Here is a 26,175-nt window from a genome sequence, read left to right as displayed (position 1 = left end):
CTTCATGCTGATAATCCATTATTGCACTTGGGTAGAGAATTACACACTTCTTATCCTGCCACATCAAACATGCTCTAATTGAGACACGAAGTGCTGGAGTCACTCAACTGGTCAGGCAGCATCTTTGGAGGACATGAATAGGCGACATTTCAGGTCAGTACCCTTGAAGATTTGCAGGGTCATGACTCGCATTGTCACCTATCCAGATCCTCCAAAGATGCTATCTGACCCAATGAGTTACTCCAGCACTTAGGGTCTTTTTTTGTGAACCAGCATCTGCAGATACTTGTTATAATTGAACACTTAGGAATCAGATTGCTACTCCCGCAGTCTTAAATAGTTTGTGGAGACGTAATCAACCATAAGATTGTATAGAACTTAAAGCCACATTCATGAAGAGTATCAAGCAACCAAATTTACATCATTAGGGAATGGAAACTGTACTATTATAAATTACCAGTTAAGAACTTCATCTTCTGATAAAGGAATTAACCTCTGCCATGATTGTAGTTCACTAATCTGGGCAAACTCTCTTTCTGGCAATTTTTTTCTACAGGAATAAAGATTCCTGAAGCCTGTGTCTTTAATGTCGTTGAAGAGCTAAAGAAAATGGATTTTGCAGTAAAGAAAAAGCAGGAGGAGAACCGACTGGCAAACCAGGTACTGCAGATGTGTCAGAGCAACCCACCAGCCAGCTTACCTGTGGCACAATCGTTTCACACCAATGTTCAGAGTTTATCAGATACTTTTGACCCTGTCAGTGTTTTACAGGAGTTGTTAGGGTATGATTACGATCAATATGGGGAACAAATGCCAAGTCAAGATCGACAAAGTGTTATTCAGTTTGGGCCAGCTTCACATATCTGGGAAGCTGGCTGAATAGCAAAAGGCTGGCATGCTGCTATGGTAAAGTGCCTGTCTCCAGTCAAAGTCCTACTTACCATTTTGATATGCAGGCTGAAAGTTGACTATGTCATAGATTTCCCCCTTCAGCGACACTGCCCGCACGTAAAGATCACCACTGGGACAAAACTCTTCTTCAGTCGCGTGAGTTTTGAAGGTACATCTCTTCAACCTTTGAATCTTTGACATGGCGTTATTAAGAGCTGACATCTTCGCCTCTCTTCTCCACTGCATGTTGGTACCAGTGTTGTGATCAACAGCACGCGTGTTGGATTAACACGTGTGTAAGGGCTGAGTCCTCGGCAGGGAATTTGCACAGTCAAAAGTCTACAAGAAGGGAGAATTGTACAAAGCTAACAGGTAATAGGATTCAGTGGTTGAAAGTGTGTCCTAACTCAGCAAACGGAAAGCCAGCTTCCCCAGCACGCTCCATGACACTTGGAAACCTGCTAGAAAAGCTGAATTTCTGAGGAACAGTTCCATTGTCTCTGCTGTCAAGTAACTGCTGTTCTGCGCACCTTTTACATAACACGTTTCTAAGAGGCTTAACTAAGCACTTAACAGCAGTGCGATTAGTGTAGTGAATTATTCCTGTAGTATTAATATGTTTAACAAAGTGCAACGTTGCAGTGTACAACTATATGACTGTAAATATAAACTCCATTATCTTTTAAAAAGATTGCAACAGGTTTTATACCATACCTAGTCTGGGAACCGCGGTGATATTTTTCATATCTCCACATTTATCATAAAGATTGTAAATTTGTTTCTAAATTATATATTTTAAGCATGTAATATAAATATATGTTGTGGAAATCAGCAAGACATATCTCCAGAGTCATGGACTCTCCCTGACCTGCAGATACTAGTCATGCCGCCTGCTGACTCTGACATGAACTCTTCGGCTGGAAAGGAACAACTATGCAATAGCTTACTGAAAGCGCTGGTTAAAGTTTTGTTATTCGCTTACATATGTTCCCCTTGTAATATTCACACTGATGCATCATTCTTTTGAAGACCCACTCCAAATAAATGGAAGTTTACAACCCTCATATTTACTTTTGGAATTAGAAGGATGAACTTGGGTTGTTTTCTCTGCAACTTACTTCTCCATGTGGGAGAGAAATAGTTATCTGATGAGAGATGGCTTTCTAATCGAAAGTAATTAAAGCATAATTGGATTGACAAGGGTGTGAATTCTGGCAGAATGGGAAATCTTTTAACTTGTTTTTATTCCTCTTCAAAATAAAGCGAGATTTTATGTTATTTAATTTACTTCCTTAAATTTTACCTATCACTTTCTTATTTCTTTTATCACACAGCTCTTGGCTGCACTATCTTCTGAACTCTTTTGGTCAAAAAATGCCATTCTTTGTTATCTCTCTTTCCTCACTGGCAGTGCCACTATAGAGCGTGTTTGAGTTCACAGACTCTAAGCTGGAAGATTTATAAATAAAATCTGTTGCTCATGTTTTGATGTTAGTATTGGTATTATAAACCTACCAATCCATTTGGAGTGACCCAAAGATTAGTTTTGTGAAAGTCAGGTAGATTGCCACATTTGAAGTTCCTTTCACTGTGCCGTCTTTCAGAACTGGGAGTAATCAACAGGGGCTCGACACATCTCATTGCTTCAGTAATTCTTCAGTTGACTTTAATCTAACACAACACTTGCTCAGATTCTGTAAAGTTATCATGATCCACTGGGTATAGAGTGGAAACGGATATACTCAGAATTGTAGATTTAAATCAGTCTGACAGAATATTAGCACCATAGCTGCCTACAGTATTTTGGTTAAACTGGCATGCATGAAGTACAATAAGTATATCGTAAAAATCTTCAGGATTACAATAAAGCAATGGACCCAGTCCTAGCTGCCCAACTCAGTGCCTACAAATATATCTTCTGCCCCCTTGATTACTCCAGAGTTCTGATGGATGTAAATTAAAGCAAATAGAAACTTTCAATGAAGCATATTAAGTGGATCATGGTATTCGTGCTTAAGAAAGCCTGGGAAGTTGGGTGAGACCAGGATCATCTATGGATAGTTGGGTGAGACCAGGACCATCTATGGATAGAATACACAGTGCAATTCCACCTTTAACCGTGGAAAGCGACAACTGTGAACAGGTGCTTTCAGTTTGTCAGAACATTTCATGTAACAGCCGTTGTTCCTCGGTGAACTAAAGAGCACCTCTAATGGACGGTCATGTGGCAGTGATGTTGCTGTTGCTTGATCAGGGAAAACATTGGACAAGTTCATTAGAGAATGAAGCATCAAACTTGATATGTTGCATTTGTCTGCAGTTGATACGAAGGTCCCTATTATTTGATATTTAATGGATCAAAAATAGATGATATAACATTTTCTTTGACCTATTTAATCAATTGTAAGCATAAAGCCCAGAAGATCATTGCCGACATCCTCAGAGCTTCAGTACTCTTTGAAGCTCGACATTAGTTGGTCAATAGCCCACAGGCTTGGTTCCATTTGCTTTTTTGGCACACGGAAAGGAACATCTAATAGAGTTCATGTGTAGGTGGCAGGGAGCAAGATGATGAAACGGGGAAGATGTATGTAATGTTTTCTGACGAGAAGCAACCGACTATAGAAGTTCCATTAAGTAATTGTTGACAATTTTTTTAAAGAATCAGGGACTGCTGTAAAGCATAAAAACTGCTTGGATCTGCCATGAGAAATTTTGGATGCACTGCAATATGAGAAACTAGAGAATCTTGTTATAGTGCCCTTCTATTACAACTTTCACCGAGTATTTAACCAGGATAAAAAAAACATACCAAAGCATTCACCTTCTATTAAGTTACCTGCTATAAAACCTCTTTGCCTCAGGAACTGATCCAATGGCCCTTTTCTATCTTTTTTATCAGGGTTGTCTGCATGAATTAAGATTCATGTTGCTTTTTGTTCGTTAAACAGTAGATTTTGACTTTTTTACATAAATTATTTTGTTAACCGATATGGTTCTATTGATTGTAGCTATTGTATATGCTGTGGGTATCTGTAAACAATGCAAGCACTTTGCCTACTTACAATTTACTGGGTTATCTTTGTTTTCTATTTGTATTTATAAATGTAGGAAATGAAGCAGTATATATGTAAAAAAAATTATCAAAATGTGCCTTAAACTAATTATTCTTAATTTTCTACTTTCAAGGAAGGAATATAGTAGCATGCTTTTGTTTTTATGATAAATAAAAAAACTACAATTATCCTTTTTTTACAAATTGCAGTTCACTGTCTCCAAATATGTGCTTATTGTTAGCAATAATTTTTCTGTAATGTTTTAAGAGAATGGTCTGTCTATCAGATATATAACATTTGCTTTTCTAGTACCAATACCTTGCCAAATCCCACAAGACAGTTGCACTACACATCTATGTAACCAAAATAAGCATCCTCAATTAAAAAAAAAAAAATGGTATTACTGTATAGCATAAAATAAAATTTCTGTCAAGATTTTTTTATGTCACTGATTGATTCAAGGTTAAATTCACTTTTGAAGAAAGCAATGAATGGAATGAATGAGCTATCACATCTCTGGCAGGTAACTACATTTGCTCTTTATTTGAAGTGGTCTTAATTCTACATTCTCCTTTTCCAATCTTGTGAACAAATTGCCACAAACGGCTATAAAGGCCAAGTCAATGGATATTTTTAAGATTGACAGATTCTTGATCAATAAGGTTGTCAGGGGTTGTGGGGAGAAGGCAGGGTAATGGGGTTGAGAGGGAAAGATAGATCAGCCATGACTGAATGGCGAAGTAGACTTGATGGGCCGAACGGCCTAATTTTGCTCCTATAATTTATGAACAGGCAACTTATTTCTTACACTAGCCGAATATTATACTCATTGCTTTTCCTTCCACTTGCTGTTGCTGTTGAGCAAATTCAGTTCCAGCCACAATCCAGTATTGGGAGAAGAGGGCCACATAAAACCTTTAGGTAAACATACATGGAATAAATGTTGGCATTGGATGAAACGCTCATGGACAAGTACTAATACGAGGACATTCACGGGACATTTAGTTCTTTTGGATGAATTAGCTTGGTGTGGTGCTGCCTGTCAGCATTTGATTTCAGGAGTGTTTTTAATTGAATCGTTTGAATTGGAAGATATTAGCAGAATAACCAATGGTCTATTTTATCCTTGGGAAACCGAGTCAGTAGAAAGAAATAGAAATATTAAAAATCATCACAAATACTTCAAACCCAAAGAATCTGTTGATTTATAGCAGTAGAGCCAAAATAAATGATTTAAAATTACAAGCATTGTCCACTTCAAGTTAACAGCGATGCTCATTGTGAGAAGCTTGTGTCAAAATACCACAATTATTTCTTATAGCAAGTAAACTTTACGGAAAGCAAAATAAGACACATGGGTGCAGTCACATTTGGAAGCCATGAATGTATATATTTCCAAATAGACCTCAAAGCTGTAGGAAGGTTGTAACTACATAGAGTGACACTTTTCCTGAAACAGCTGGAAATACGACCTGCCTCTAAAAACATGCCATTCCCCTCAAATCCCAAAACAACATTGCTGCCCTTTATCCATTGCACCATTATGAAATGTAAGGAAATGACAGCAATTCCATCTGGTGCATTGGCCACCAGCCATCCCACCTCCACTGGCCATCTGAAAATAGATTATTGCATGCAATTTTGATTGTTAATGAGAAATGATGACTGACATACTTTATTAGCCAAGCATGTTTTGTAACATACGAGGAATTTGATTTGCGATAGTCATACCAATAAAAAGCAACAAGACACATAAAATACATTTTAACATAAACACCCACCACAGTGACTCCTCCACATTCCCCACTGTGATGGAAGGCAAAAAAGAGTTCAATCCCTTCCCTTCTTTGTTCTACCGTGATGGGGGGCCTTAAGCCTTCCATTGACGAGACGATCTTGGCTCCCGTAGCTGGCAGTCGGGCCCTCCTCATCAGGGCTATCAAGCTCCCGCATGGGGGGAGGAACTCAGCTCCCCCGCGTGGGGCGATCGGACCCAGGGCCGGGGCTGGACAAATCTGAAACTTTGGAGCTTCCCGACATCAGTCTCTACCCAAGACTGAGCTCCTCGATGGTGAAATCCGCAGGCTGCAGTTGGAGCGTGATCCCAAGCAAGGGATCGCAGGCTCCAATGGTAAGTCCATGGCCCGGCGGTGGGGCTCAGTCTCGAGCAAGGCCTCCAGCTCCATGATGTTAGTCCGCAGAGGGACCGGAGCTTTGATCCGGAAAACAATCGCATCTCCAGCAAGGTAAGAGATTGAAAGAAAGTTTCCCCCTCCTGAGAATATAAAAATGGTCTTTAATTAAATCTGACAATGCACACTTTAACCACGTGATTTTTTTCTATAACAAATCTCATATTATGGAGTACAGAGGCAAATAAATAAATTATGGAGGGCACTGTACGTTTGCAGTTCTACAATTCCTCGTGAATGCTCAGTTTTGATCAGCCAAATGATTTGAGTCCATTTCAACTGCAGGTTTGTAGCACCGCACTAACCATGGAGAACATCTTTGGAGAAGTCAGGAGTTTCTCTCCACAAGGTCCACGTGCTGATGATTTCAATCACTATTACCAGGGATAAATGTATCCATCTCAGGTAGATCAGCAAGATTTATTCGTCGTGTTGGTCTGTTCATTCACCACCTGCCCCAGCCCAAGTCTGACAGATCTGTCCTTCAAGACCCAAACAGCGCACACCACGACAGGGCTACCACAACCTCAATGTATGAGAATTTGGTTGCATGCTCAGCAATCCAGTTTTATTCCTGTTTTGAACAATAACAATATTAAGATAAGACACATGTTAAGAATAAAGTGATCTTCATTGGCAGCTACAGAGTCAGACACTCGCTCGCTGAGAGTGAGCACTATCTTAGTCCTTGCAGTTGCAGTCGGGCACACCCGTGACTCGTGTCATCTTCCCGTCAAATGCAGTCACGTGACCGTTCCAGTTCTTCTAAGGGTTCGTTCTATAACTGGCCTAACCACCAGATGGCACCACAATACAAGTGAGTACATTGATAGGCCACTGGAGGGCATTTAAGAGTCAACCACAAAGTGTGAGTCGAGTTACATCCAGGACAGTCAGTAGGATGGCAGTTTCTCCCTTGAAGGTGTCTTAGTAAATTGGTGAATCAGATGGTGTGGTTTTTTTTGCCATTGGTTATTGTTACCAAGATTAGTACCTCTTTCCTAGGTGACAAGGCAGGATTTAAACTTGACTGGATTTCTCCTACAGTAATGTGATTGCTAGTGCTGCAACTACATAGGTTACACTAAAAGCAATAATCACATTTGTTATAGTGAGTGGGGAAAGCTCTTCGAGTCATGTTGAAAAGATTCCATCCGCACCCACGGAGGCACAAGGGCTCTGGTCTTTGCCTCTATGCTGGCTTTGACTAAACCAGCAGCAGGCCACACCCTGGGAGAACAGTTCATGACATTCATCCTAGGAACAAATTGTTTCTCATGTCCTTGAAAGATGGCCTGGGGTAGGTTGTAGTTTAAATATTTACATCTTGACCTTAATCCAGATTTATGAAGTTGTAATATTATCCTCTTGAGCTGAAGTGGCACATTACAGACGTGTGATGCCAAAAGGCTAATGTGAACAATTTTTCCAACTGGAGCTTTAACTGTTGCACTGAAGTTGTACCCGTTTTTATTCAACCTGGGATAGTGAAAATTAGTCCTCACCTATCGTTTCAATCCTCCAATCCATCCATTGTAGAACTCCAACCAGGGACCCAAGCAGAATTTAAGGTGATGCAAATATTCACCTTATTCAACCTGTTCTTTTGCCTTTAGTGCTGACCTCTGTAGTCTGCCAACAGTGGCCATCTTGTGCTCCTGGTTGAATGCTATTTCAACTTCCCGTCCCCAGTGACCTGTCTGTCTGTCCTTGGTTATCTTCACTGCCAGCGCAAGGCTAAATATAAACTAGATCAGTGCCCCGTTCTGCTTGGGTAGTCTACAGCCCAAACATTGAATGCTCCAGTTTCAGGTTCACCTACACTAGTGTTAATTTCATTTTCCTGATCTACCCAGGTCTCCTAAGAACATCTCACCAATCCCGTTCCCCCCCCACCCCCCCCCCCCAATTCCACATTTATCTAAATTAAACTCAATTTGCCATTCCTCAGCCCACTTGCCCAGCTGATCAAGATCCAACTACAATTCTTCATCATCTTCAGTGTTATCTACAAACCTATTAATCATGCCTTGTACATTCTCATCCAAATTAATATATATGACAAATAGCAATAGGTTTAACACCCATCCCTGAGGCACACCTCTTGTCACAACCTTCCATCACCACCCTCTGCTTCTTACCATGAGGCCAACTACACAATAAGGCTGACAAAATCCAAATAGGGTTGTGGGAAGAGATTTGGGATGTGACGCAGCATTGAGTAAAGAATTCTGATTTCAATGAAAGTGCAAAGAAAACATATGAAATACTGTTGTCAAATGTGATCGAGACAATGAACTTCAAAGATTGCTTGAGTGTTATGATTTATTGCCATTATTAAGGAATTCAACAGTGCAAGGTAGTTCTGTACAATTATCATTGTTAATGGAATATACAGCAGAGATTTGCCAAGAAACTCAATGTGTTCAGAATTTCTTCCTGGATGCACGCATCATCAGGTCCACTGTCCCTGCAGCAGGTTTGCCAGCAGACCATCATTGGCCAGGTTTAAAAATTCACCACATCGAGTTCAAATTCCATCAACCGCTTCCACTGGTTTTTATAAATATTTCGGAAGATCCTTTTCAATCACCTGTTTGAACCAAAATTGTAGGATGTTACATTCGCTCAGGACTTGTTTGATCATTCTCATTACTAGGTTACAACATCTTCCACACTCTGACACGTAACTTCCAAGGGAAGTTTTTACTATAAGATTATTTTCCAAAGATCACCGAAACCATTTCACCAATTGGTTCAGGTGGATAAAATGTTCAAGAAGGAACTGTAGATGCTGGAAAATCGAAGGTAGACAAAATTGCTGGAGAAACTCAGCGGATGAGGCAGCATCCCTGAAGTGAAGGAAATAGGCAACATTTCGGGTGTAAACCCTTCTTCAGACTGATGCAGGGGGGGGGGGGGGGGCAGGAAGAAGAAAGGAAGAGGAGGAGCCAGAGGGCTGAGGGAGAGCTGAGAATGGGGGGGAGGGGAGGGAGGGGGGGCAGCAAGGGCTACCGGAAATTGGAGGTCAATGTTCAGGCCACCAGGATGCAGACTGCCCAAGCGGAAGATGAGGTGCTGCTCCTCCAATTTCCGGTGCTCACTCTGGCAATGGAGGAGGCCCAGGACAGAAAGGTCAGATTTGGAATGGGAGGAGGAGTTGAAGTGGATAATCTACTTCCCCTGGCACTGAAGGCCAATGCCATTTATAAATGCATCAACCTCATTTACTGGGCTCTCCAAAGGTGGCAGCGTCATTGGGGCTGTCTCTTTCTTTACCGTTTGTTCACGATTTGTAGGATCACCGAGTAGTCTACAGCCTGCACATCGCCATGTATCACAGCCACATCATTGCAGTTCCCATTCTCAACTGTACAATGTCATTAACCCAGACGATTACAAGTTAAGTACCATGCCACTTCTCACGGCACTTCGTGGAGTTGCCATCTAAAGGTGCTGGACCTGATCTAAACTTGTCATTTGCCACAAAATGGAGAATTTACTCGGGCGAAGACAAGATTGAGTCCTCACAAGGACATAGTATTGGGAGCGACCGTCTGAATCGGGCAGATCCTTCTGCTACAGCTGTTAGCTACGTTTCTAAGTTAGCTGGGACTATTCATCATTACTACAGAACTAGTCTTCATGAGCATTTAACCATCCACTTTGGGCAATACTTTAGTGATAGTGATCAGGAGCACTGGTCTGGGTGATCAGAAAGGGGCAACTACTTGAAGTAGCACAGTACAAAAGGTCAAGTATATTCCAACTCGTACATTGAGCAGGCTTTAATTGTAGTTGTTACTTTAAAGCATTCCATCTGTTTGGACAGAGCAGTCAGTGGGTGTTGTGTACACCAAAAGGTGGTGTACTATGCATTTTCCATGAAGAACTTAGTTTAAATGTACTTACCAAAGGATCATCCATTGGAGAATACCGCTTGACAACTTGCCCTTCTTTGTTAATAAGAAACTAGAAATAAAGAGAAGTCACTCGGTCACCTAAGACCATCATCACTACACTGTGTAAAATGTTCAGTATTAATATCAAGAATTGTTTATTGTAACTTCTGCACTCACACACCACATACCTTGGTGAAGTTCCATTTGATAGCACTGTGAAGATAAAAATGGGAGATTTTGATTTTCTTGAAAGCATTTCTCATCATTTTAAGTAATTCCATTCATCTTATTTGTCAAATAATCCCAATATTTTAAATATCAACACTAGCTTCCTTAACTGGAATTAGAAATGTAGCTTTCACTTGTGCATAACATCATAAGCCACCACCACTGTGGTATTTTGAATCGGAAGGCTTATAGGAAAAGAACAATGCACCAGACTATGGGCAAAGTTTTTCTAATCCCACTCTCCCCAGTAAAAAGGTATTGGCTACTAAAATTATCCTAGCCCTCACATTGGTGAAGCCACATTTAGAATATTGTGTTCAGTTTTGGTCACTGGAAAGATCGGAAAGAGGATATTAAGCTGCAACGGGTGCGGGGAAGATTTACGATGATGTTTCCAGGATGCGAGGTCCTGAGCTATAAAGAGAGGTTGCGCATGCTGGAACTTTATTCTTTGGAGTGCAGGGCTGATCTGAGAGGTGTACAAGATAATGAGACAAAGAGATAGTATAAATGCATAGTGTCTTTCACCCAGAGAAGCAGAATCAAGAACCAGAGGACAGGTATGGGGAGGAGTGAAAGATTTAATGGGAACCCGAGGGACAACTTTTTTCTTTACACGCAAAAGGTATAGGTATACGGAACGAGCCGTCAGTGGAGGTAGTTGTGGCAGGTGTTATCACAACATTTAAAAAAATTTAGACATTTGGATAGGATAGGTTTAGAGGGATATAGGACAAATGCAGGCAGGTGGGGCTACTGTAGATGGGGCATATTAGTGAACATGGGCAAATTGGGCTGAAGGGCCTGAATCTACGCCGTATGACTGACTCCTCCAAACTGAATCTTGTCACTTTAAAATGGATACATACTTCCCTAGAAGCCCTTTTCCTTTTGGCTGTTCCTTCAACCACTTCCAGAGAGGGGAAGCACCATCTCCATTCACATCAATCTTGCTGAACATGTTAAATTTTACGAGAAAACGTTCTGCATGTTCTTTGATTTGTCCCTCATCTCCAGGCTCCTGTAAACAGGATTCGCATTAATTCCAACAACATTTGACATTTTCATTCTAAGCAGTTTTCTAAACAAACTGTAAAATTGAAATTCAGTCTTTTGATTTTAATGTTTACATTGTGGTGCGTGGGTCTCAAAATGAGACAAGTAGTCTGAAGTTTGAGAAGCACTATACTTTAATTCCTCCCGGTTCAGGGGAAGACGAAACCAGGAAAAGATGGCACCCAAACCCTGCCTTTTATACCCTCCGGCTAAGGACCACCTCCGGACTGCGCCACTCCTGTGCCGAGGGGTTCGGCAGTATAATGGCACGACCCTTAGGAGCTGCCACAACATTAGGATTTGCTGAATTTCAAGGCATCTCTATGTCTAGTCATTTGTGAATGACTTGGTCTGAATGACTTGGTCTATATGGTCAAAGCTAATACTCAAATGTGACAAGTTATAAAGCCATGAATTTCCATGAAAAGTTGGAAATCCAGAGATTTGAATTGAGACATTTTTTTAAGCCCAGTTTGTAGTTATGAAAGATCAACTTCCTTCAATCCATCAGGAAAACGCATTTAAGTACAAGGATGTAACAAATGTACAAGCAGTTTTACGAGGATGTTGCCAGGGTTCAAGGGCCTGAGCAATAGGGAGCGGTTGAGCAGACTAGGACTCTATTCCTTGGAGCACAGGGGGATGAGGGGTGACCTTATAGAAGTGTACAAAATCATGAGAGAAATAAATCGGGTAAACACACGAGTCTCTCATAGGGGAATCGAGAACCAGAGGACATAGGTTAATAATAATAATAATAATATCTTTTATTGTCATTGCACATAAGAGCAACGATTTGGTATGCAGCTTCCATCCGATGTCATAACTTAAATAACTAATAAAATTTAGATTTAGATACCCCGAGAACATGGTTTGTAAAAAGAACATTACAACAGTAAAATAGTCAAAACAGTTCAAACAGACTAAAGTGCAGATGTGTCTGTGTGACGTGACCATCCGAGGGAGACAGTCCATGGGCGGTCGGGGGCACTCAGCAGGGCCATGAGGGGGTTGAGGTCAAACATTAAGGTGAGGTGGTAAAGATTTAATGGGAACCCAAGGGGTGACTTTTTTACATAAAGGGTGGTGGCTGCATTAAATGAGCTGCCAGAGGATGCAGTTGAGGCAGGTATTATCGCAACATTTAAGAAATATTTAGACAGTTACATGGATAGGATAGGTTTAGAGCAATATGGGCCAAACACAGGCAGGTAGGACTAGTGTAGATGGGACATGTTGATAGGTGTGAGCAAGTTAGGCCGATCGTGACGTTGTACGACTCTTATGATGAGAAACAAGCAAGATTGCTGCAGTTTCCCAGAGCTTACCTGCTTGCCAAACTGATTGCAAGGAAAAGCCAAAATCCGTAAATCTTTCTCAGAGTACTGAGTGTAAAGCTGAGTAAACTGAGTGTAATTTACGGAGGTCTTTCCTCATTTGGAGGCTACATTTGTGATGATGCAGACAAATCCCCTAAAACAGAAAAAAGAGAGATTTTAAAAGACCACTTTTTTTGGGGTGGGAAGTGCAGCGAGAAGAGTCAACAGAAATATACTGTGAACTACATTCCAGGGCAGTTATCATATAAACCATTGCATGTTACAAGGTTGGCCAGCCAAAACACTACAATTTTGCAATCTCAATAAATCCAAGGTCAGAGCTAAAGCGCCAAAAGAAAATCTGGCTTGTTTAAACTTACGTTGAAATTGAGATCCAACCGGTTCGAAAGCTAAATAAACTTGTAACAACACTATGTAGTAAGAGTATACAACGTCTCATAACTTCCTTGTATTAAAGCAAGCATGCTGTATGGTTTTAAAGAAGCCTTGACTATTTATCGTGACAACTTCAAAGATTTTTGGAAGTGAACCCAGAGATCTGAATATCCCTACAATCACTAAAGATCCTACCTTTTAGACTTTTGTATTCGTACTTCCAGTATATACTGCATTACATTTATGAAAAGAAAGAATGGGTGACGTTTCGGGTCTAGACCCTTCTTCAGACATTCCTTCTCTCAAGGGATGCTGCCTGTCCCGCTGAGTTACTCCAGATTTGTTGTGCCTATCTTCAGTTTAAACCAGCATCTGCAGTTCCTTCCTACGCATTATATTAATTCTCTTGCATTACCGCTCCTTCCACCAGACTTTCTCCAGGTCTGTCTCCACTCCTCTTGAACAGGAGTTCAATGGCCTTTCGGACCCACATACACAATCGATGCCTTTCTGATCCACGCCGCATCTTCTCAAATACTCCCTTTGGGATTTGTGTACACGAAAGATTTCAAAGCAGCAGAAAAATTCGGCCTTCAAGAACGTAAAACAATGAATGTTTACAGACCAGCGAGCACGTTAATGGGGCAAAGATTCTACAGGATCGTTAATTCTAAACTGATTACAGTTTATCATGGAAAACTCCACTCACTGTTAACATTCCTACATGAAGGATAGAGCAGTGTAGGGAGCAAGAGAGATCCACCCGTCCCATTTCATTGCAAAACATCTGGCAAGAGAAGACTATGGTTGAGATCCCATCAAAAAAGCCACAGTAGTTTTAAAAGGTTGCCTTTTCCTGTCATGTGCAAACCCAAAGTAGGACGAGTTTGTGGAAAATTGCATTAGTTTGGAGACATGCAAATTATTCATCACACCAGCCATTTTAGATGGGGCAATTACAGTTCAAGTTTCATGCCCTCTCACATGTTGTGCTGGAATGTTTCATGTTCTACCGTGTCTGACAACAACTTTGGAGACCGTTTGGGCCAAAGGAGTCAATGCCAGCTCCCAGGCGAGCGATCCCATTCTTCCTTTAATTTCCCTTATTCCATGATATGTACTCCCCCACGCACACCCATCGGATCCCCTTTGATTCCTTTTGGTGTTAATCTCCTCTGATGGGGCAATTTGCCCATCAGTACATCTTTGGAATATGGGAGGAAATCAGCTTTGCACAGACAGCAGTGAGGTCAGGATTGAACGCAGGTTCCTGGAATGGAGGCGGCAACACAACTGCCTTGGTACAGATATTCTAACAGAAATGTGAAGCAAATATTACAATGTTCAGAACAGCCTATTAATAAGGATTGAGATACTGAACAACAAACTCACCTATATTGTTCCAGAGATACTTCATTGCCATCGATGTCTTTGGCATTAAACTCATAAATGCTTTTGGCCTTATGCCAATCTTTTGGCTGTGCACTCTGCAAGAGATTTAGAATTTTAAAACATTAAAACGTATATGTCAAAACATATAACCCATTTCAATTCAGAGATGGACAGCATGGAACAGGCCCTTCAGCCCAACTCATCCTTGCCAACTAAGATGCTAGTCTTTGCAAATCGTATTTCCCTGCATTCTTCCAAACCTTTATATCAACGTATCTGTCCCAATATATTTTAAGTATAGTAATTATACCCTACTGCTTCCTCTGGTAGCTTGTTCCATACACCCACCACTTCTATTTGAAACCTCGCAAGTCACATCTCAGCAGATCGAATCACTCCTTGTAACTCGAGTCCACCCAGGCAGGCAACATTCCTGCAAATCTTTCCTGCGATATCTCTACCTTAATCGCATTCTTTGTTAGCCACATTTTAATACTAGTTACTATTTTTGAATATGAATATGGATCGAGTCAGCACCAACACTGGAGTTAAAATTCAAAACATTTGATCTTTCCCAGTTTGGAGCTGACTAGCTGATGGCAAGGCAGCGAAAACAGTTGTTGGGAATTGCTGGAAAGCCGCATGTTGAATAATCAGCAACTCCTTAACAATATTCAGTACCCTGGCCACTGCTCTTTACCCCTCACTGCTCAAAGTCTAAATACCCGCCAAGTAAACCACCAACATGCTCAAACTTCATTCCATTCCGTACATTACACTGGTTTAGACATGGGACAAGCAGCCCCTTCAGCCCAGTGTCCGCCCCGACCAGTGATCACCCCGCACCCTAGCACTATCCTACACAGCAGAGAGAGTTTACAACTTTACCAAAGCCTATAAACCCACAACACTGTACATCTTTGGAGTGTGGGAGGAAACCAGAGCACCTGGAAAAAAAATCCATGTGGTTTACAGGGTGTTCTCCTCCATAATATGGAGAGCAAAAGCAGATTAGGCAACCTCTTTGTGGTGGCACTGTTCAGTCCACAAGCTTATAGTCTCTCACCACAAACTCTACAGTCCCCATCTATAACCTTACCTCTCCACTCCCCCCCCCCCCCCTCCCCCCCCCCCCCCCCCCCCCCCCCCCTCCCCCCTCCCCATCCTACACTTCCACAGCCCTGGGTCCCACACATTGCACCTTATCCTTTGACCAATCACACTGCAACATTCATTACTCAATGTGGTCAGTCTTCACAAACCCACTCACATTTTAAAACTATTTCCTTGCACTATCGCCCCTCTGCTCGTTTAACCATTTTGCACACATTTTCTTTCCTTGCTCTAAACTTACATCTTCCAGTTCTAATGAAAAGTCACTGATCTGAACAGTCCCCCTCCCTCCCACTCACTGTTTTCCTTCATTCATCCTTGCTCAACCATCTGAAAGTATTTCAATAGAAATGTACAAAGGTCAGTCTTTCACAAGCCACTGACTCGGCTCATTATAAAATCAAGGATCAAAGGTCAGTATGTGATCAGGACAGTAACAGAGGAATTATTCTTGGGCCATTGATGTTTTCACTTCAAACCCCAAATAACATGTAATCTCTGTTAGACTAAATTTACATTTAGATTACAAACAGAAATTTCAAAGACTTGCAGGTTTTGTAGGTTAAATGGCTTCTGTAAATTGTGCCTAGCGTGTAGGATGTAGAACTAATGTATGGATGATCGATGGTTGCCGTGGTCTCGGTGGGATGGAGCTTGCTTACACGCTGTTTCCCCAAACTCTACTAAAAGGCTAACTTTTAAAGTGACTGCAGTTCAATTACTTTCCTGCACAGAGGCACATCCATATTACTTTAACCCAGGTCAACCAATTCACCAAATTGAAGTTTTGCTGCGATCAGCTTTATCAAGCAATCGCTTCCTTCAAATGAGGGCAAAAGCTAAAACTCAAAAAAACTTGGATTTTAATCCTTGTCATTTGTTGGAGATAACACATTTTAGATTGTTGTCATTTACACTGTACAGCTCCACTCCCAGTTAAAAGGGTTTAGTTGCTAAAGAACCCATCATCGTGTGAAAATCAGTGGCCATTGACGATGAGAAAATAAATCAGAAGCCAGTCCATCCCCTCCCACAAAAATGCAGGGGATCAAAAGCTCTTGTTTTACAGTCCAAAGCACGTCATTGACGGAAGAGCACCAGTCAGTCAGATTTCCCTTCCCCCATTTGCAGCAGCTCATTTATTGCCGATTCCACCCAATTAACCTGGTCAAAGACCAACTTATTTATGGAGCTACATTTGAAGGGTGTGTCCAACCGCATGTCCCACCCTTGTAACAAATCCGATCATTGATACGCAACATATGAACTGGAACTTTGTGGTGTCAGAGATTTGTTAAGTAAATGTCCAGTAAGAACTGATGGGAAATACTGCTGTTTTAGTTTAGATAGACACAGCGTGGAAACGGGCTATTTGGCCCATGGAGACCACACCCACGATTGATCACGCGTTCACACTAGTTCGATGTTATCACACTTTCACAAAACTCCCTAAACATTAGGAACAATTTTGATCCAATTAACCCTTAACTTTCTGTATCAACCTCTCCCCTGACTAAGTCTGAGGGTCTCGACCCAAAACATCACCCATTCCTTCTATCCAGAAATGTTGCCTGTCCTGCAGAGTTACTCCAACACTTTGTGTCTATCTTTGGTGTAAACCATCAGCTCCAGGAGTCCAGCGATATGAATATTATTTTCTCTAACTTCAAGTAACCACTGAATTCCCTCTTCAATTTCCCGACAGGGATGAACTGTAACGACCAGGTTCAGGAACAGCTTCTTCCCTAGAGCCATCAGGCTATTAAACACCTCAACAAATAAGCTCTGAATTACAACAGACTTATTATTATTATTGCACTATATTTATTTATTTATTTATTGAATATGTGTGCATGTGTATTTATACACACATTGAACTTTTTTTTCTCCTGTTATATACTATGTTTACATATTTGCAAGAATTTCATTGTCCTACCTGGGAGATATAATAATAGAACATTCTTGAATCGAGTGTTATCGTAGCATATCCCTCCCCCACCCAAGTCTTTTGTTCTCACCTAGCTACAGCTAACAATGACCTGGTTCCTTTATCATTGTTACATGTCTGCATATCTTTCATTCATTTGTTTATTATCTCTCTCTACATCATCGTCTATATCTCTCCTTCCCCTTTCCCTTGACTTTCAGTCTAAAGAAGGATCTCGACCCAAAACGTCACCCATTCCTTCTCTCCGGACACACTGAGTTACTCCATCTTTTGTGTTTATTTTCGGTTTAAACCAGCATCTGCACTTCCTTCCTACACAACCTACAAACTCACATGGCTTTGGGATGTGGGAGGGAATTGGAGCAGCCACAGGGAGAATGCGGAAACTCCACACAAACAGCACTTGAGGTCAGGATCAAACACGGATCGCTGGCGCCATGAAATAACAGCTTTAGCAGCTGCATCACAGTGACATCCTGTTCTGGTGCTTGGTGCAATAAAATGCAACTTATTTTGCAAATTTATACCCATAGATAATGCTTTCAAAACACCAAAAACTGGCACATCAGATCAAATGTATTTTAGAATGCGTGTCACGGGAGTGGACCCGTGGGAACAGCCCCTAAACCTTGCTCTGCCTTGAATAAGATCACAACTAATCCGAGTTGGACTCCTTTATCTGCCTGTTCCTGTTTATCCACAATTCTCTTTTGCCAATCCATCTTCAATTTAAATATGTTCAATGGCAATCTCCACACCTGGGCATAAAGAATTCCTGTCTCCATCTTACAGAAGCACGGGGCAAGGAATACCAACAAAATCTTCAATAGATTCTGCAGTGAGCATCTTTAATTATATTATATTCTTGTTATTTTGGGGAAACCAAATCCAAAACAGTCACAGTAGAAACACCAGCTGCAAAATGAAGCTCAACTAACCAATAATCTGTATTTTTGGATGACTATAATTTATTGAGTGACAACTTATTGTGAAATGAATCAGTAAACGGCACCAAAGTTCATCTGCACAGCAAGGATTTAATTATCATATAATATAGGGTGGCACAGCAGTAGAGTTGCTGCCTTACAGAGCTTGCAACGCCAGAGACCCTGGTTCGATCCCGACTACAGGTGCTGTCTATACAGATTTTGTACGTTCTCCCCATGACCACGTTGATTTTCTCCAAGAACTTTGGTTTCCTTCCACACTCCAAAGACATTCAGATATGTAGGTGCATATGTAAATTGTCCCTAGTGTGTGTAGGTTAACGTTAATGTGGGGGTGATCACTGGTTGGCACGGATTTGGTGGGCTGAAGGGCCTGTTTCCGCACTGTATCTCTTAAACTAAAATTAAATTTAAGTGTCCATAAAGGTTAGAAGCTCCAGTGTTTGCATTGTTCAAGACATCCTAGCTAAATGGGCCATTGGGAAGTCACCTCTAACCTGACTGTCTTCTGAAAGGCACCACAAAATGATCCCCGTCAAAGCACGTGCTAATACAGCATCCGTAGATATATGGTACTATTGGCTTCTGCCGCCCCATTTTATAGGTGTGAACATGGACACCTACAGGGGCCGTGGATGGGATGAAATGCAATCTTTATTTCAAATACACAGGTGCCCTGTTAACTCGCAGAATAATTTAATTGATCATTTACACAGAAAAGCTATTACATATGATGATCAGTGGGACACTAATGAGATTAGGATTTAACTTGTAATTTGTGGTGACTTGGGAACAAAAAAGTTGAAGATCTACATAATTCTTCAGTCAGCCACCCACATTATACAGTACAAAATGTTTACAAGTTAATAAACAAACCGTGTGCAGATCTCAGACAGAACCATGATGCCAGTCTAATCTCCCAACATTGTACTTGCAAAGCAATAGCAGGAAATTCATCTCTAGAAGACAAGCCAGTTGATCCACTGGGTTTGTGTAAGAATAAGGCTGAGTAGATCACACCTTACTTGCCACTTTCAGGGAACCATGCACACGTCCATGAAAGTAAATCCAAGCTTGCTAACATCATGCTCGGGGGCGAAGTCGAGGATTTTTAAAATGAGCCTCTGGATTTTCTCATTGAGAGGCACAGCAGTCAACACAGAGGAAAGGTATAGCGGAGCAGCATATTGGCAGAAGCCATGGTGGCGTGCAGTGCTTTGTTGTAAGTGCCGAGGCTTTGGCTCAAGAGACTTTGACGAGGTATCCGAGCAGAGGATGATGTCAGGTTAAGGTACGGTGTGTTGTTTTTTTGTGTATACTTCCTCCTTGGTCATAGTGCAGTAGAGATCATAAGGCCATAAGTGATAGGAGTAGAATTAGGCCATTCAACCCATCAAGTTTACTCTGCCATTCAATCATTGCTGATCTATCTCTCTCTCCTAACCCCATTCTCCTGCCTTCTCCCCATAACCTCTGTCACGGTGGCGCAGCGGTAGAGTTGTTGCCCTACAGCGAATGCAGAGCCGGAGACCCGGGCTTGATCCTGACTACGGGTGCAGTCTATACAAAGTATGTACTTTAAAGGAATTGTGCCCAAAGCGCAGGCAGAGAGTAGGTGGGTGACTACCAGGAAAGGGAGTAGGCAGAGACTGCAGCAATTCCCTGTTGCCAATCCCCTCAAAAAACAAATCTATACCCTTTTGGATACTATTGATGGGAGTGATCAGTCAGGAGAGAGCAGCAGCGGTCAGGACTGTGGCACTGGGACACATGGAAGAGTGATGGCAGAAAAAGCATTAGTGACAGAAGACTCGTTAGTTTGGGAGGCAGACAGAAGGTTCTGTGGCCATAAACAAGACTCTAGGATGGTGAGATGTCATGCCAGGGTGTCTCCGAGCAGCTGCAGAACAATCTCATGGGGGAGGGGGAGCAGCCAAAAGTCGTTGTGCACAAATGGCACAGGTACGACGTCTTGACTAGTACGGGTGTCAGGGGTTATGGGGAGAATGGGGTAAGGAGGGAGAGATAGATCAGCCATGATTGAAAGGCAGAGTAGACTTGATGGGCTGAGTGACCTAATTCTGCTCCTATCACTTATGACCCTATGAAAAAGGGATTGAGGTCCTGCAGAATGAAGATAGGGAGCTAGGCAAATGTTAAAAAGCAGGGACCTTGTGGGTAGTCATCTCTCGATTACTCCCAGTACCACATGTTACTGAGGGTAGGAACAGGTGATGTGCGGGGGAAGATTTTCATTCCAACACACAGGGTGGTGGATGCAAGGAACACACTGCCAGGGGTGATGGTGGAGGCAAATGCAACAGTGGTGTTAAGAGGCTTTCAGATAAGCACATAGATATACAGGTAATGGTAGGATAATGATCATGTGCAGGCCGATGAGGTTAGTTTATCTTGCACAAACATTGTGTGGACCAAAGCGCCTGCTCCTGTGCTGTACCGTTCAATGTACTCCCAAATCCCTCTGTTCGGCAACACCCTTCAGGGCTCCACTATTTACCGTACAGGCTCTGCTCTGGGTTTCCACAGCAACATGCAAAACCTCACACTGGTCAGTTAAATTCCATTTGCCATTCCTCAGCCAACCTTCCCAACTGATCTGGATCTTGTTGTAAACTTAGATATCCTTAATCACTGTCTACTATACCATCGGTTTGTATCATTTGCAAGTTTACTAACAATGCAAACTATTGTCATCCAAATTATCAATGCAGATAAACAACAGTAGACCAAACACTGACCCTTGTGACAGGCCTCCACAACTACCCTTTGGCCCCTTCCACCAAGCTGATTGTATATCAGCCTGGTTAGCTCACTTATTGTATATTCATTTGTTGTGTCGCTGCATTAATGTGCGTGTAAAGCTGCAGCAAGCAAGAATCTAAAGGTATGTCTAATTTGAAGATATTCTCTCCGAATAGAATTCTCTTGATGCTCCCCCTCTGAGCTCCCTCTCCCAATTCAGTCTTGGCACGAAACGTCACCCATTCCTTCTATCCAGAGATGCTCCCTGCCCCGCTGAGTTACTCCAGCATTTTGTGTCTATCTTTGGTTTAAACCAGCATCTGCAGTCCCTTCCCACATGCATTTCATTATTCTGTTCCCAGTACATTAAACACACTTGACAACAATTCAAGTTATTGGCATTTAAATCAAATCAAGCTAAACAAACAAGGACATGTTAGGGCAAACTAGAAATATTTGCTGACATCAAAAAAGATCATAAGATGATTATGCAACTACTAACCACTGCTGTTTAATTCCATTTTACAGGATTTGCACAAAACAAAATGTTGCTGACGCTGCCTTATCCCTGCTCACATAAAGGAACACAATTTGCTGTCCTCCAGTCTTCCAACACATCTGAAGAAAGGTCCTGACCCAAAACATCATCCTCCAGTATTCCAGCACCTCAAATGTGGCTAACAAAGATGCAAAAATTCGTCAGGACTTCAGCTGTATCCTCCCTTGCTCCCCAGTGTAATGCGAGATAATCTCATTCAACCCGGCCTGGGGATTTACACTTCCCGTGACAGCCATCACCCGATTTTAGGACTTAGGATTCACTTGGGACCTCACCTCATAACCGGGCTCCACACATCGATTGGTCCTGAGACCTATTCTATCCCTGGCTTGCATTTTGCTCCTAATGTATTTATGGTGTGAATTAGGATTTTCCTTGCCAAGGATATTTCATGGCCCCTTTTCCCCTCCTAATTTATTCGGAAAGAACCCATTTATCTTGAGTGCAAAGGGGGCATGAAACATACAAAAGGGCAGAGCGTGCTGGAGGAACTCAGCATCCCTGCAGAACATGGATAGGTGACGATTCCCTTATTCAAGAAGGGTCTCCACCTAGCTATGTTCTCCAAGGATGTTTGCTGCCTGACCCGCCAGGTTAGTGCAGCGCTCTGTCCTTTTGTGTATTAACCAGTATCTGCAGTTCTTTGTTTCTACATTTTTGACTGGCCCATGAAATATCTTTTGCAACCTGAAGATGCAATATAATAATTAACCTGAGGTTGTGAAGTGATAAAACTCTCAGTGTGCAGTAGTCTGCAGTTATTAACCGCAGTGCAGTTAAACGCTTGGTCACTTCTGAAACCCAGAAATATGCAGAGACCAGTTTCCACACCCAGTTCTTCATGCGGCTGGGCTAAAATGAGGCCGGCTGAAGCTGCTCCGGGGAGCCTGTCCTTGGGCTGCCCGGAGAGGGTCAGCGCCCCCAGCAGCTATCTTTGCTCAGCAAGTCGTGTCCACATGGCCCAGCGAGGCCTGCAGCAGCAGTAGCAACAGCGCCGGAGCTGGAGCCAGACCGGGCCGAGGGGAGTCCGCACCTAATCCCCGGGGACCGCACACCCGGCGCCAGCCACCCTCCCCCCGACCTCTCCCGTCCCCCTCCCCGCATCTACCAGCCCCCGGGCCACCGGGCGAGCGAGCGACCCGCTCGTGCTCCAGGCAGCAACACATCTCCCTCCCCGATACAGGGGGATGGGGGGCGCGCAGAGAAGAGGGGAGGTTCGGTGGCGTGCACTTACCATTGTTGCCGATCGCACCGCCGATGGAACCAGGAATAATACTCGCTTCAGGAAGCCTCGGCCAATACTGAGCATTGCCGAATATCGCAAAATAAATGAGTCACCCCTGGGTGGAGTTATAGAGCTGAGCCGCCTCCACACCCACCCCTGGGTGGGGTTATCGAGCTGAGCCTCCCCCACACCCACCCCTGGGTGGGGTTATCGAGCTGAGCCGTCTCCACCAAAGATCTTCGCTGTAAGACAAAGATACTAGAGGAGGCTCCTCTAGTATCTTTGGTCTCCACACTCTGGTCTCCACGTCCACCCCTTCGTGGAATTATAGAGCTGTTACTACGTATTACGTTAACAGTTTCTGCCTCTGCTCCAGTAAAATGTTATGGTTATTCTTATTCATGAGGAATACAACTTCTCCATCTCATTCTTAGCCAGAACATTTATTATGACAACTCAAATGTAAAATGATTAAAAAAAAAGTGGCCCTGCAGACACATCAAATATAATTAAAGGTACACAAAATTGCTGGAGAAATTCAGCGGGTGCAGCAGCATCTATGGAGCGAAGGAAATAGGCGACGTTTCAGGCCGAAACCCTTCTTCAGACCCTTTATAATATAATTACTTTAGTTTAGAGATACAGCACGGAAACAGGCTCTTCGGCCCACAACGACCAGCTATCCCCATACACGAAAACTATCCTTACACACGAGGAACAATTTACAATTTTTACCAAAGCCAATTAACCTACAAACCTGTATGTCTTTGGAGTGTGAGTAAAAACCGGAACATCCGGAGAAAAGCCACACAGTCACAGGGAGAACATGCAAACTCCGTACAGATAGCACCCATAGACTGGATTGAACCCAGGTCTCTGGCATTGGAAGGCAGCAACTCTACTGCTGTGCCACTTCAATGACTGCAGATCATGTTTAAAAATGTGACAAAGGAGATGATGAGAGAAGGGCAGTGACTTTAGATTCTTGGTTCTTGGTCCTCCAAAATATTCCAAATGGAATTTAAACTGGAGGTGGTACCCCAACTCCCCTTCCCCCACACCTCCCTCTCTCCGTCCCCTCTGTCCTCCCCTCCCCCACCCCTCTCCCCCTCTCCTCCCCCTCCCCCTCCCCCTCCTCTCCCCCACCCCCATCCCTCTCTCCCCTCACCCCATCCTCCTCTCCCCCCACCCCCTACCCTCTCTATCCCACCCCCTTCCCTCTCTCCCTCCGCCCCCTTCCCCCTCTGTCCCTCTTCCACCTCTCCCCCTACCCCTCCCTCCACACTCTCTCCCCCCCACCCCTCACCCCCCCCTCCCTCCACACTCTTCCCCCTCCCTCCCCTACCCCCATCTCCCTCCTCCCCTCCCCCCCCCCCCCACTCCCCCACACCTCTCTCCCCCTCCCTCCCCTCTCTCCTCCCGTACCCCACCCCTCTCTCCACCCCCTCTCCCTCTCCCTGCCTGCAGTCATACACAATAATAATAAATAACAAAACATACAATAAACACAAGTTAACACCACCACAGTGAGTTCACCAAGCACCTCCTCACTGTGATGGAGGCAAAAGTCTTAGTCTCTGTCTCTTCCCTCCTTGTTCTCCCTCTGCGCTGAGGCGATCCAGCACATGTGACTTTCAGAAGTCACAACTGACTCCATGAATACCAGGGCAATATGGTGGCACAGCGGTAGAGTGGTTGCCTTGCAGCACTGGAGACTCGGGTTCGATCCCGACTACAAGCGCTGTCTGGACGGAGTTTGTACGTTCTCCCCATGACCGCATGGGTTTTCCCTGAGAACTTCGGTTTCTTCCCACACCAAAGACGTACAGGTATATAGGTTAATTGGCTTGGTGTATGTGTAAATTGTCCCTAGTGTGTGTCGGAGAGTGTTAAAGTGCGGGGATCGCTGGTCGGCGCGGACTCAGTGGGCCGAAGGGCCTGTTTCATTGCTGTATCTCTAAACTAAACTAAACCACATGTAAGATAATATTGAATGACATCACACCTCTGAGTATTGACTAGTCCTGAGCTACCAAACTATAGACTTGAATTTGTGCACACCCTTTTATTAGAGTCAAAAGTGTTTTTTTTTTTTGTCATATGTACCAAAACAGAACAATGAAATTCTTACTAGCAGCACAACAGGTTTGTAAACACAGTTCTCAATAGATAATATATTAACAAACAGAAATAAAATTTCAAGAAATTAAAAAAAAAAACAATATAGTGCAAAAACAAACCAAAGCCCAAATGCAACCCCAGCAGTTCGAAGTTTAGTTGGTTCGTAGTGTTCAGTAGCCTGATGGTTGTTGGGAAGAAGCCGTTACTGAACATGGATGTTAGTTTTCAGACTCCTATACCTTCTTCCCGATGCAGGAGTGAAATGAGAGTGTGGCCAGGGCTGTGTGGGTCTGACTAGATGTTAGTTGGAATATTAAAATGTTCAGTCATTCTATATTTGTAATGTTAGTAAAATCTTCAGCAGAGGGCTACAAAGATCAAACATTGATTTTCTCTATGATTAGACACACATGTATATCTGTAACATCAATACACAGTTCTGAGAAATTAGTTTAAATGTAGGAGGCTGACTTGATTCCACCAGTTCCTTGATCAGATTATAAATATTCTTTTAAATAACGTACAAATATGCAAAAAGGTATAATCACGTGGCCACAAAATGAAAACAGATGTATAGGACATTTAAAATGTTGTTATCCTAAGTAAAGACTGAGGGAGTCTGCTTCCCTTTAGGAAGCAACGGATAAGAAAGTATGTTTTTGTTTTATGCAGCAGTCCACATGATTACAGAGCCACTAAGAACAAAATTACTAACCAAAGCACGGAAAACACTATCAGAGTTCTTTGGTCAAGCTGATTTCTTATTTCTTTGTTATTTTAGGTGAAACTTCAGTATAAACGATTACAGGAAAATTAGCTTTTTATAGTTAAAGGACTGGACACAGTTTCAGGCTTTCAAGAGGTATTTACTATGTTTACACCTCACCTCTCTTTTCAGTTTCACAAAAAATAGAGGCAAGCCCTGGCCAATCTTCAAATATCACTGACATATGTATCTGATGAGTCTTAGTCATAGTCATTCAGCGTGGAAACAGCCCCTTCAGCCCAACTTGCCTACAACGACCAACATGTTCATCTCCACTAGACCCACCTGCCTGCATTAGGAC

At 42.7% G+C, this 26,175-nt stretch overlaps 2 protein-coding genes across 8 annotated transcripts in view; one reads left to right on the top strand and one right to left on the bottom strand.

The window, feature by feature from the left end:
• Positions 1 to 4,144, top strand: part of LOC129711309 (protein strawberry notch homolog 2-like) — a 135,210-nt gene extending 131,066 nt beyond the window's left edge. For all 7 annotated transcript variants that reach the window (XM_055658870.1, XM_055658867.1, XM_055658869.1 and 4 more), the window contains one exon: positions 557 to 4,144. In XM_055658870.1, the coding sequence (XP_055514845.1) occupies positions 557 to 879 (323 nt within the window). In that variant the 3' untranslated portion in view covers positions 880 to 4,144. The remainder of the gene's footprint in view (positions 1 to 556) is intronic.
• A 4,306-nt stretch (positions 4,145 to 8,450) lies between these two features.
• LOC129711308 (phospholipid hydroperoxide glutathione peroxidase-like) lies at positions 8,451 to 23,145 on the bottom strand. The gene is made up of 7 exons (XM_055658866.1): positions 22,997 to 23,145; positions 14,433 to 14,527; positions 12,654 to 12,798; positions 11,139 to 11,290; positions 10,230 to 10,254; positions 10,052 to 10,111; positions 8,451 to 8,732 (listed from the first exon to the last, which is right to left on the bottom strand). Exons 1-7 carry the CDS (start codon positions 23,069 to 23,071, stop codon positions 8,700 to 8,702), a joined length of 585 nt encoding a protein of 194 aa, XP_055514841.1. The 5' UTR covers positions 23,072 to 23,145; the 3' UTR covers positions 8,451 to 8,699.
• Between the last annotated feature and the right edge of the window lie 3,030 nt (positions 23,146 to 26,175).

Source organism: Leucoraja erinacea, chromosome 29, assembly GCF_028641065.1.
Source record: "Leucoraja erinacea ecotype New England chromosome 29, Leri_hhj_1, whole genome shotgun sequence".
NCBI lineage: Eukaryota > Metazoa > Chordata > Chondrichthyes > Rajiformes > Rajidae > Leucoraja > Leucoraja erinaceus.
Note: the sequence above shows the minus strand (reverse complement) of the source record. Positions and strands in the feature narration are given on the sequence as shown.